The 12,582-nt window shown below is 32.1% G+C and overlaps 1 protein-coding gene across 2 annotated transcripts; it reads left to right on the top strand.

The window, feature by feature from the left end:
• The first annotated feature begins 4,133 nt into the window (after positions 1-4,133).
• Positions 4,134-12,064, top strand: LOC18094119 (glycerol-3-phosphate acyltransferase, chloroplastic). Of its 2 annotated transcripts, XM_006368289.3 has the most exons (13): positions 4,134-4,719; positions 5,630-5,727; positions 6,115-6,201; positions 6,299-6,396; positions 6,798-6,855; positions 7,477-7,578; positions 7,673-7,734; positions 7,823-7,933; positions 9,319-9,397; positions 9,842-9,961; positions 10,033-10,146; positions 10,662-10,820; positions 11,530-12,064. In XM_006368289.3, the coding sequence occupies exons 1-12, from the start codon at positions 4,422-4,424 to the stop codon at positions 10,794-10,796; spliced, it is 1,362 nt and encodes a 453-aa protein (XP_006368351.2). In that variant the 5' UTR covers positions 4,134-4,421; the 3' UTR covers positions 10,797-10,820; positions 11,530-12,064. The 2 variants fall into 2 exon arrangements, with proteins under 2 accessions (XP_006368351.2, XP_052310982.1); XM_052455022.1 differs by lacking the exon at positions 5,630-5,727 and having other exon boundaries at positions 4,559-4,719.
• The last annotated feature ends 518 nt before the right edge of the window (positions 12,065-12,582 follow it).

Raw genomic sequence — 12,582 nt, 5'->3', positions numbered from 1 at the left:
GCAATATTATGAAATTAAAAAAAAAAACCAATACATCAATGTATTTCTTCATACTGGATCAACAAACATGTATATCTTAAATGCTTGTTTAGTATTGTAGTGATAATTATTTTTCCAAGTATTTTTTATTTATAAATATATTTAAATAATTTTTTTATTTTTTAAAATTAATTTTTAATACCAATACATTAAAACAATCTAAAATTAAAAAAAAAATTAATATTATTTAAAACGCACAAATGACCTTACTCTATTCCGAAACACATATGACATTGTTTGTTTTGGTTTGATAGTAAAAGCTATTTTTAAGTGACAATTGAGATTAAAAACACTTTTTTATATTAATTCTAAAAAATCAAGAAAGTGTATAATATTGATAAATATAGTGATCATCAATGAACCTCGCCGCAATTTGGGGGGGTGTTACAATGCACAGCTTTTCACCACCATACAATTTTAAATGAAAACTTATGAGAGGGGTTAATATGGGAATTTCAAACAAATTCGATGACATCCACGTATGCTTCGTCATACAAATTATCTTAATGATTCTTTTTTGTAGCGGATAAAATAACAATGAGGTCCCCACCCACGTGTCCAGATAACCCCCAGCAGTGCCTCGCCTATCCAGATCCCTCAACGTCATTGTCATCGTCATCGTCATCGTTTCTTTTCGGCAGCTCCTGGCGATGTAAATCACGTACGGCACCCACGGCGTGCCTATCCACTGGTTCCATCCACCTCAAAACCCGTGGATGTTTTTAAAATTAGCATATTAAATTAAATTTTTTAATAAAATAGTATTTTTTGAAAAACAATGATGAAATAATAGACTTATATCTAGCAGCGCTTCTAGACGATTATATTTACTAAATATTATTATTTTTAAATATAACAAGATAGTTATTGTGTTTTTGAATAATAATATTTAAAATTTTAAAAATTTATTATTCATATAATAGTTTTTTACGTGTGTTTCTAAATAATTAAATATAACTTTATCATAATTATATGAGGATTTACCTCAAACAAATTACATGAATAGCTTAATAAATATATTTATAAACCAATAAGATATGTATAGATGCATGAGGAGATTTGATCACACTAAATTAAAATAATAACTTAAAAAAATAATAATTTTTAATTTAGCTGTTTTCATAATTAGATGAGAAACTAACTTGATTATCCAAGTAACCTTTTCCCTTTCATTTGATAATTTTACCTTGCATTTGTGGTTATCTTGTACATTTTTTATCCACGCTATATTTTTTATTTCACATTTTTTAGTGCTAATATTGTAAGTTTTTCTTCTTGTTCTTTGGTAGTTGTTGGTATATATTATTTACATATAATTATTATCTAAATCAATTATTTTTTTATTTTTTTTTTCAATAATTTTTTGAAGTTATAAATTTTATAATTAATACTTAATTGAAAAAAAAATCACAAGCTCTTAACGACTTAACGTGTATACCACTATCGTATTTTTAATATAGCTCTTTCTTGAATCATCACTTCACTACCACTATTCCTAATAATGTTATCTTGTCATTAGAGGTTAGGTTCTAGGTTTGCTTTCTAGAGGTCACCGGTTCGAGTTCTATAAACCTTAGGACCACTAGAAACTTATATAGTCATTATTTTTAAGACCCGTGAGATTTGTCGAGGTGCACAAAAGCTAATCCAAATATCCACATCAATAAAAAAAATTTATCTTGCCACCATTTGTTGTGTTTGAGAAATGAATGCATACTATATTTTTTCAACGTATCAATATATTGTTTCCAAAATAACACCTAATGTGTTTAATTCAGATGGGTTGGCTTGGTACCCGATACCTTTTAATTGCTTTCTTTTTTAATTAAAATTTACTTGGCCACTGCTTTTTTTATTAGAGTTTATTTGTTAAAACTATACAATATTAACAAAAGTTAATTGTAGAGGGAAAATTATTGTTTATTACAAGATGATTCATTGTTTATTGAAATACTGTAATTATCATTCTACTCTTCCATTTGTTTATTTTTTATAAAATGACTATTGGAGATAATATAGTTTTTCTATAAGTTCCATTACATACTATCCAATTGATAAATATGTATTTTTACATTTTTAAAATGTAATGAAATTACTAAATTACCTTTAAAAGAATGTTTTTGTTTAACTAGCATTTATGAGCTTTTTCATATTTTGATTTTGGTTTTTTAGTTATTATTAAGACAACTAAAAAAAAATTTAATATTTTAATAAATATAAAATATAACTAAAAAATCAAAACAAGTCGGTGCAAGAATGTGTTTATTTTTGTGGTTAAGGTTGATATTGAGATTGAGTATAATTCAACTATGCATAAAGCTCAACTATAAAAACTAATTTTTCTTGTTTTTTCTAGCTTTTTTTAGTGAGCTCCATGCACATAACTCAACCTCAAAACCCGGCGTGCCTATCCACTGTCGTTGGATTTACATCCACCTTAAAACCCACATATTTTTATTTTAAATTAGCATATTAAATTAAAAATTTAACAAAATGATATTTTTTGAAAAAGATGATGAAATAATATACTTATATCTTATAGCGCTTCTAAAATGTGATATTCACTAAATATTGTTATTTCTAAGTGCAACAAAATAGTTGTTGCGCTTTTAAATAGCAACTTTTAAACATTTAAAATTGTAAAAAGCTATTATTTACACAGTAGTTTTCATGGATGATTCTGTACAGTCAAGTATGGATCTGTAATAACTAGACGAATATTTATCTCAGATAGATTACGTGGATGGCCTAGCAGATGCATTTATGGACCAATGAGACATGTCTAAACCTAAAAAGAGATTTGATCGCGCCAGACAAAAATAATGATTAAAAAATACCATAACTTTTAATCTAATTACTGTATCGCGTTCAAATTTTTATAAGAGTTTTCAGATACCATTCTTCTTGGAATAGCATAAAATCGCTACTTCAATCGTCGGATCTTTAGATTTTAAAAATCTTGCATATATGCTCTAGTTTTTAAAAAATATTAATCCATATTTGTTAGGCCTAGTTTATTTGTTGAGAAATAGTTTTTTTTGGAAATAATTTCCTAAAAAATAAATTAGTTTTTTTTTTTATATTTGACTGTCATGGATTTTAAGTCTCCAATACATAATTTTATGACTTTTATCTTTGTCTATAGTGTAATAACTTCCACTTTTTTGTTTTCTGAAGTTAAAATAACAGGAAAGGATATTAATATTAAAGAGTCAAAGTACTTAAATTGGCTCAATATGTCCCATAACTCTATCTTTTTGGCTCCATATGTCCATCGACTGAGTAAACAATAGACCAAGATTTGTTTAGGACACGTGACATATTCTTATAAGCTAACACGTATCCAAAATTTAATTTAGAAGTAGAATTTTTTTCGATAAAAGAACAAATTATAAATAAATAAAAGTTTTAAAATAAAAAAACAAAAAGAATGAGTTTTAAAAAAATTCTATAAAAACATTACATTACAGGAAAATTTATTTTAAGTTTTTTACGAAAATTATAAATATAAAAATTTTCTTTCAAACTATAAATACTGAAAAATATAAAAAACTCCTTTTAAAAATTTAAGTAAAACCATAAATTTAAAATAAAATTTCATAAAAAAATTCAGAATAAATTTAAAGCAAAACCTATTAATTTTATTGAAAAAAAATCACAAATAAATAATCTTAAAAAATATAATTTGTTCACTGAAAAACTTATTTTTAATTTTAATTTTTTTCTTTGTTTGTAATATGTTCTTTAACTAAAAAAAATATATTTTGAATAGGTGTTAGTTTATAAGTATGTCAAATATTTTAAATTAATTATTATTTTCTATTTTAACCGAGTAACATATTTAATTAAAAAATATAATTAAAGATTTATAATATAATATAATATAATATAAAAGAAGATTAAGGTCATTATTGAGAGTTTAATAAAAGTTATTTTTCAAGTATTTTTTATTTTAAAATATATTTTTTAAAGTATTTTTATTATCAGTATATTAAAAAATATAATAAAATTATTTTAAAATACAAAAATAAAAATACAGTTGAATAGAAATGACAATGACAGTAGAGGCCTTATCGAAATATGATGCGTTAATTCTAGGAACCAGGAACGAGTGCGGGTGATTGGGTGAGGAGTGAAGACGCTGATTTTAGAGGTTTTGAGAGAGTGGCAGTCTGCAGAGAATAGGAATCCGACCATATCCTCCAAAACCCGCGCTGGACTCAGTCACCGCCAATCATCAATCAGCCACCCATCAACACCAAAAATCCCCGTCCTTTTGATTTCCACCACATAAAAATAGCACACTGCTCCTCCTTCACTCCATTCCTATCTTAATAATAATAATAATAATAAAGCTCAACTCTTCTCTTCTAAGTCAAGACATGATCCTTTCCATTCCTGCTCCTTCGTCGGCATTCTTCACAACTACTAAACCGTCTCCACCTTTTCCTAGGGTTTCTAAACTCTGCTTCTTAACCCCCTCATATTCTCTTTCCCTTCGTTTTAGATCCACTGCTCGACGCTCCACTTCTTTTCCTTGTGTCCTCTCTTCTCTCAACCTTCACGCAATGGCTGAACTCGTTCAGGATAAAGAAGTCTTCGCTTCTGCTGAAGTTGATTACAGCAAGAAGAAAAACAGGACTCGTTCTCGCTCGTTTCTTGATGCAACAACTGAACAAGGTATCTCATACTTTCTTTTTTCCTATTGTTTGTTTGGTTGCTGAGAAAATGGAAGAAAATTAATCTTTACATTCGTTTAGATAGGTATGATTTTAGCAGAGACGTGTTAAGGCTTGCTTCCTCTACTTGTCCTGTTTTAATATTATTGCATTACTTGCGATTTCTTGGAGTTTTCTTTTTTTGGTTTGTTTGTGTGGCTGCTGAGAAAATGCAAGGAAAAGGAATATTAACCTCTATTTAGCAGTTCCTCCTATGCTTATTTCTTCTTTATATTCTTAATTTCAATCTTATTTTCCCCTATTTTTCTCAATTTGTTCCTTTTTCTTTCGTTTTCTTTAACGATATGATTAAAAAAATCTTTTGATGATAGGAATTATTTGGTAGCATATAATTGTTTAAAGTCCGTTTAAGAAATTCAATTTCAAAAAAAAAAAAAAAGAAAGGGAAGAAAAGGGAAGCAAATACACCCTGCATATTTTACTCCACAGGATACAAGGCTTGTTTAGTTTCTCCTCTAATATGTGTGGTTGAATAGCACATAATATATTCATATGTATATTTCTACTTAGTCATAAAGTAACTTTTTATTATTTAATTCTCTAACCTACTAAGCTTGTATATTTTCTGCTCCAAGGTTGAGTGAAGGCAATAGAATAAATTATCTCATGAAAAAGAAAAAGAAATGGCTGTTGACTTGAATAGCGCTTTGATTTCTTTAGCAGAAGAGGTTGAGGATATTCTATCAGCCATTTTTTATGTAATGCATGATATAGCGTGTTTTGAAATTTAAACAGGTTGGAGAATTAGTTTTAGTTGAAAGGATTTCTTTTGAAACTTCACATGTGGTTCACTTTTAGTTGGGCTAGGCGGAGGATTGGTTTTCTTGTCTTACAATGAATGTGCTCTGCAGAGTTACTGTCGGGAATCAGGAAGGAATCAGAAGCAGGAAAACTTCCTTCAAATGTTGCTGCAGGAATGAAAGATCTGTATCAGAACTACAAAACCGCAGTAAACTTATAAACTCAAATCATGCTTCAGTGCATATTCATGTTCTAGTCATTCAATTTCCATGTCTCTTTCAATTGATTTTTATTCTAGGGCATGACATTCCATATGCATCCGTATTTCAACTATCTTTCATGAATCCCATCCGTTGTCTCTGTCTCTGTCTCTCCAAATTCAAAGGAAAAATTTATGCCGTGTGATTAGAGCTTAGCAGGTCCCTAAAGTTAATTCAGGATTCTTTTGCAGATGTCCTTTATGAGGATTGAGGAAAAATTATTTTTGCTCATCTAGGGTGTTGTCTTGCTTTCTAATATCAGCGAGTTCATGCTTATGTTTTCTGGGAATGCCTCTATCTTCCAAAAAGTTTATTTTCATGTCTTTGCTTCTCAGGTTTTGCAAAGTGGAATTCCCAACGCACATGAGATCGTATTGGAAAATATGGCTGCTGCATTGGATCTTATATTCTTGGATGTTGAGGTGATTTGGCCCTCATGTACCCACCATCAAGATGCTTTTTTGTCAGAATTGTTGGCTTATATGAACCTCTCATGTGAAATGCACAGTAATTTTTCAGGACCCGTTTATCTTCTCACCTTATCACAAAGCTTTGAGAAAGCCATATGACTACTTTGAATTTGGTCAAAAGTATATCCGTCCATTGATTGATTTTAGGTGAGTACACAACTTCTATATTTTCCCTCTTTCATTGTATCAATATCACACATTCATTCGGTGTACATAAAGCTTCCTGAAAATTTGAGATGTGACAGGCACACACAAATATACACCTCTCTTCTTCATTTGATGCTCCGACGATAGCTCTATATCTACCCTTTCTGTAGTGATGTTGGAAATGATTGGGGCATTGCAGTTTCTGAGATATTCCACTGATTCAAATTTCTGTTCTTCTTCTTATTAAGAAATACATAGTGGAGCAACTCATATCCTTAAACAAAGTGGTAACAAGAGGGTGACGTGTGAATTATAATTATGCTGCTTCAGTTTCATTTGCTCAGATTAAGCCTTGTATTTCACCCTGCTGCTGACCTCACCTTTGACCTTATTTATTGCAGAAATTCATATGTAGGCAATGTTTCCATTTTCAATGAAATTCAAGAGAAGCTTCGGCAGGTGCTTTCTTTATTTTAATAGTGGTATTCATTTGCTAGATATAAACTTCAGTGAATTTTGTTCAATTGCCGTTAATCTGTAATTTTGGATGCGTTTTCCTCTTCCTTTTCTCCTTCTAAAGACATTTTTAAGCATTCTTTCTCTGCTGATTATTTAATACTTTGCAGCATGTTTCATAAAGCATTGGGTAGTTGCTCTGTTGTTTCAGGCATTGTAATTTCGCATGCTCATGGGTAAATCTGCCACACTAAGATGTGTATACGATAGTAATGGGAAAATAGAACTATGTGTCTGCTTTAGCCTTAAGACATCTGTGAACTCCAGCAGATAAAATAAATTCCGTGGATAGAGATTAGAGAAGTCAAGTAAATAATCTAAGGCTTGTGCTCATTAAAAGCAGTAGAATCCCTCGCCTGGCACTAATTTCATGACAAAAAATGGCAATTTGGTCTCCCTTTTTTCCCTGTGTAATCCTTTCCGTCCTTCCAACATCTCTACCACTATACCAACATTCATCTATTCAACTTAAACTCCTAAAATTATCTAAATTGCTTATTTTTTTCTGGGTTAAATAGTAACCAGTACATAGATTGCTTACAAAATGTTTTTTCATGGTGGCAGGGTCACAATATTGTCTTGATATCAAACCACCAAACTGAAGCAGATCCAGCTGTCATTGCACTGTTGCTTGAAACATCAAGCCCTCACATTGCTGAAAACTTGGTGAACTTGATACTGTCTATCCTAGCCTGCTGGAAAGAGCTATTTTGTGTGTTTGAAATGCTTCCATAACCAAATTCTACATGTTCCATTGCAGATCTATGTTGCTGGGGATAGAGTTGTCACAGATCCTCTTTGCAAGCCATTCAGCATGGGAAGGTACTTATGACTTAGACAACAAAGCTTTTTCTCTATTATGCCTTTTTAATGATTAGTTGCACCATTTCAAACTCCGCACATTTGCCAGGAATCTTATATGTGTATACTCAAAAAAGCACATGAATGATGACCCTGAACATTCAGAGGAGAAGAGAAAAGCAAATATCCGAAGTTTGAAAGAGATGGCTTTGCTTTTAAGGTACCCAAACTACCTTTTTTCTTTATTGCTTGACCAAAAGCTTGGGTGCGACAAAATAATTTTTGAAACTTGGTTCGGGATCTATTTATCATTGTTGATTTTTGTCATTTATAATGTGGTTGCTCCCTCAAGAATTAGGTTGTTTGGACTGTCAATTAATAGTGCTTATAGCTATATTTTCTGCCATCATTTCTTTATGTTTCCTTTTTCATGTAATAGAAGCACAATAAGAGGGTGACCAATTAAATTATTTAGAGAATTTTTTTTTTTTTTTTTGGGGGGGGGGGGGTATGTGAAGTTGTATTGATATAGAGGTTGTACTATTATGTAGTTTCAAAACCATTGGCAGTCTCTTTTTCATAGTCCGGTTTGGATTTATTTTGTTTCAACTAGTTTGTATATTTCTGCTTCACATACATCTCCTATAACTTGTGCATGGATTTGTTCTATAACCAATACCAATACTGTTAATACCTATTCCAAAATGCTAAAAAAGACTGCTAGTTGATAATTCAAGTCGAAAAGAGCTTCCCCTCTTTGGTTTTGACCCAGATGTTCCTTTTGTATTCTAGCACATTCATCTGGGGCATTGTTTTCACCCTGATTTTACTGACAAAGGAGCCAAAAATGAACAAATCTTTATAGGATCCGATGAGGATGGTTTGAATGATTGATAGAATGAGGGTAATATCCAAGTGGATGAGTGTCTGTGAATAAGTCCATTCAAAACATCAGACCATCATACCCCGTTGAATCATTTTACCGTCCTCTGAAACTGTAATTTCTACTAGCAGTTAATTCCTACATCTTAACTGACTAATAAACAGTGATAATATATGGAATCTTGTAAAATGGCTTAAGCATCATTGATGATCATCATCCAGTGTTTGATATCGTTGGTACTTGGTATTTTACTTGTATTTGTAAGCAATAGCATCTTGTATTCTGTAATCTCCCTGAATTTCTGTCATATAACATCCACATTGGCAATTATGGGTAAGAGGGTTAAGGCAAGAATTTTACTCTTATCAGTGCCCAGCCAAGCATCCCTTAAGACTACACTTCTCCATTTGACCCTAAAACCTTATGTTGTTGTTTGATTATTCTAGTCCAACAAACTTTAAATTTACTTCAACCAGCCATCAATTTGCGTTAACTTGTACCCTGAGCTTGCTTTGTCATTAATCTGCCAGGAATGTATAAAAAACATGTAATATGGGTTCAGCTCGCAACTCTCAAAGTGTAATATGATCCTTCTCACATGCATGATTTTCGCATATTATATGTGTAGTTTCTTTCAATGGGAAGTCTGTGTTTTCTTATGTGCTTAAATAAACATTCTGTTATTCTATATATGCAACCTTTGAAAGTATTTCTGACTGTAGGGGTGGCTCACAAATAGTCTGGATTGCACCAAGTGGTGGCAGGGACCGTCCAGATCCCTTGTCAGGAGAGTGGTATCCGGTAAGTTTTTCTTTTGTTGACTTTGTTTTCTGGGGAAAGAAAATAGAAATACAGAGAAGCTCGACTTTTGCTATTTCCTTTTTATAATCTTAGATAGAATTTGGATTAGTTCATCCTTGCTCAAAGATTTTGACATTGATTCATTGTTTGAAATTATTCAATGTTTGCTTGTGTGGAATCTCTTTATGGTTTATACTAATGCAGAAGCATTTTTTATATCTTAAATTCTTAGATAGGGCCCATAGCTGATCTAGCATTAATTAGATTTGTGATAGCAATTTCTTAAGACTAGTTCAATTTTCTTTCCTTCAACACTGGTATCTTATTATGACACTGGGAAGATGTTTTCATCTTCCTTGTCCTGCCAAAAAGACGATGATAATCGTTGTTACATTTATTTTTGTGATGCTTTCATAGTCATTCATACTGATTTAAGGTTGGCAGGCACACTTTGATGCTTCTTCAGTAGACAACATGAGAAGGCTTGCTGAACATTCTGGAGCTCCAGGACATGTTTATCCTCTGGCACTATTATGCCATGACATCATGCCCCCTCCGCCTCAGGTATGCCTTTGTTTGATTTGTAGTTTTTGGAATATTATTTCTCTTTGCTCAACTCCTTTGGAAATCTTCAGGTGGAAAAGGAAATTGGAGAGAGAAGAGTTATTTCATTTCATGGAGTTGGATTATCAGTTGCACCAGAAATCAGCTTCTCTGAAGTTACAGCGGCATATGAAAATCCTGAAGAGGTTGGTTACACATGATACACTGGCCGTGCACCTTGAGCCTTGTACAAATTAAAATGTTTTCTTCCAAAGTAGCATAAATATCATTCTCACAGAATTCTTTGCTCTCCTTCTACAACCAGGAAGTAATAAATTGAGGAAACACTATTTCTGCCTGTAGCATTCTACTCACTGTAGAGCTGCAGATGACTATGGTCATGCATCAGCATTCTTTAGTTTCCTTCCTGTCACAATGAATTTTGGTTATCCATGAATTCATTGACAATTGTTTTAATCTGTAGTTACTTGTTTTAGTGTACATCAGTGACTAGTAGTGCATTTGCTGATTAAGGTGGTGCTTTTAGCTGAAATGATTAATTGTAATTATCTATTGACAAACTTATGATAAATATTAAGAAAGTTTCATGGATATGATAGTATGAACTCTATAAACACTCAATTGTTTCTTGGGAACTGTTGGCGCCTGCATATTGTCCCCTGGATGTTTTGTATCTAATGAGCTGGCTTTGCTGTAACAGGCTAAGGAGGTATATACAGAGGCTCTGTATAAGTCTGTGACTGAGCAATACAATGTGCTTAAATCTGCTGTACATGGAAAACAAGGGCTAGGGGCGTCCATTCCAACTGTTTCTTTGTCACAGCCATGGAATTAGTCAACCTTTTCTATACTTGATTAGGTATTTGCGTATCCCTTTATATTATCAGTAAATTAGGTTCACAATCAATGATTTTTCTGGTATAGAAATTAGAATCTTTATTGTAAGTAGAATTATGCAAACCATGGTATTCACAGGCAAAAGACATCTATTTTCCTGCTTGTATTTGGTTGTACTCGTTCTAATAGAGTTGCTGAAAACAGACTTAAGAGGAAGTGCATACACTTCAAGCAGTTGTGAACAACCTTCTAGGACACATTTTGATTTACCTTAGATATTGTATCCGTCCGAAGATGCAGACAAGCTGCTAATACACATTACGCAGCACATATTTTAATAGCTTGGTTGAAAGAGATCTGCTTTTAATACATGAAGAACCAATTGATGAACTTGAGTTATAATGTTGATGCTTAGAAAACTCCAGTGCAACGAATCTTTTCAAGAATTCTCAATATTCCAATATTTATCTGTTTACAGTATATCTCTCATTGGTGTTTTATTTGGAATACATACTTCTTGCTATTCTGAATTTTGATCGTGCAAGAGGTTCTTATATGACCTATAGCAAACATATTTTCTCAGCTGGAAGCCTAAAACGGGTTCTCATTTTCAGTACTTTGATGTAAAATTGTAGCTTAGTATTAAATGAACTGCCTTGTAAAATATTACTAGCTAACCTCTCATAGAACTCTCATATCATATTTTACTAAACTTGACTTGTAAATTGCAGGCCAATAGTTTTGTTATATAGTTCTGCAACTCCTGGACCACAATTCTAGCGGTCCTTCTAGTCAAGTATGTGCCAGGAGAAGCTTCTCTCTCCATGATGATATGGATGGCTTTTTCTGGAGATGCAATCTAAGCTACAAGTTTTTGCTGTGCTTACATTCTATCAAAGCCAAATCTCACACAATATCTTGAAGCCAAATTCATCTGAAACGCGAGCTGTTCCAGAGGTTCAATTTCAGGTGTGCAGATAACAGTTCCTAGTAAACACAAGAGCTAGTCGTCTGAGGCGATATACATGTATATTTTCTCAATTTTTTGGTGGCCGATCATATTCTTTTTACACCAATTGCTCAATTGCTACTCATTTTTCTCCCTCGTTCACCTTCAATAACTAGAAGTTTTCATGCTATAACACTTGCACACAGAAGTACTATGAACAGAGTTGGAGCACATTTTGCCTCTTGACTAAACAAGACTTGTTTTTAGCTGCCACACCAAACTTTTTATATGATGCAATTATGGTAGTCGTTTTCTCTTGTTTTGGTCAAAACCCAAACCAGCTATAGTTGCTACAGCCAATCGAGAGTGGTGCATGTTTGTTTGTTTTTTTTTTTTTTTTTGTCCTCAGTTATAGTAACCATGTTCAACTGAACTATGCATCTCTTAGGACACCACCTCTTAAGCCCCGTGATCTAACCGTGTTTTCGAATTTTTTTTTTTTTTTTGGGCTTTTGGTTTATTTAAACGCAGCAGCTTTGACCCAGGTTAAAACAAAAAAATCTATTAAAAAAATTGTAGGAAAAATAAAAAAACTGATACATGAAACATATAGTGGTATGAAATTTTTAATGGTTGAAGGGGGCGATGACATGCATTCATCATACTTATTGTTGAGATATGAAGTTAGAACAACGAAAGAGATTTTTCGCTCTTGTTCGTATATTTTATTTTCTCCAGTGGTTTTTTATTTTTTATTTCTTAAGACATGAAACTTGTCTTGATAATGAATTTAGTAACACTCATTTCTTTTTCCTTAAATTGAGATATTTGTTTT

The sequence above is a fragment of the Populus trichocarpa genome, chromosome 1 (assembly GCF_000002775.5).
Source record: "Populus trichocarpa isolate Nisqually-1 chromosome 1, P.trichocarpa_v4.1, whole genome shotgun sequence".
NCBI lineage: Eukaryota > Viridiplantae > Streptophyta > Magnoliopsida > Malpighiales > Salicaceae > Populus > Populus trichocarpa.
This window is presented reverse-complemented; position numbering and strand designations above follow the sequence as displayed.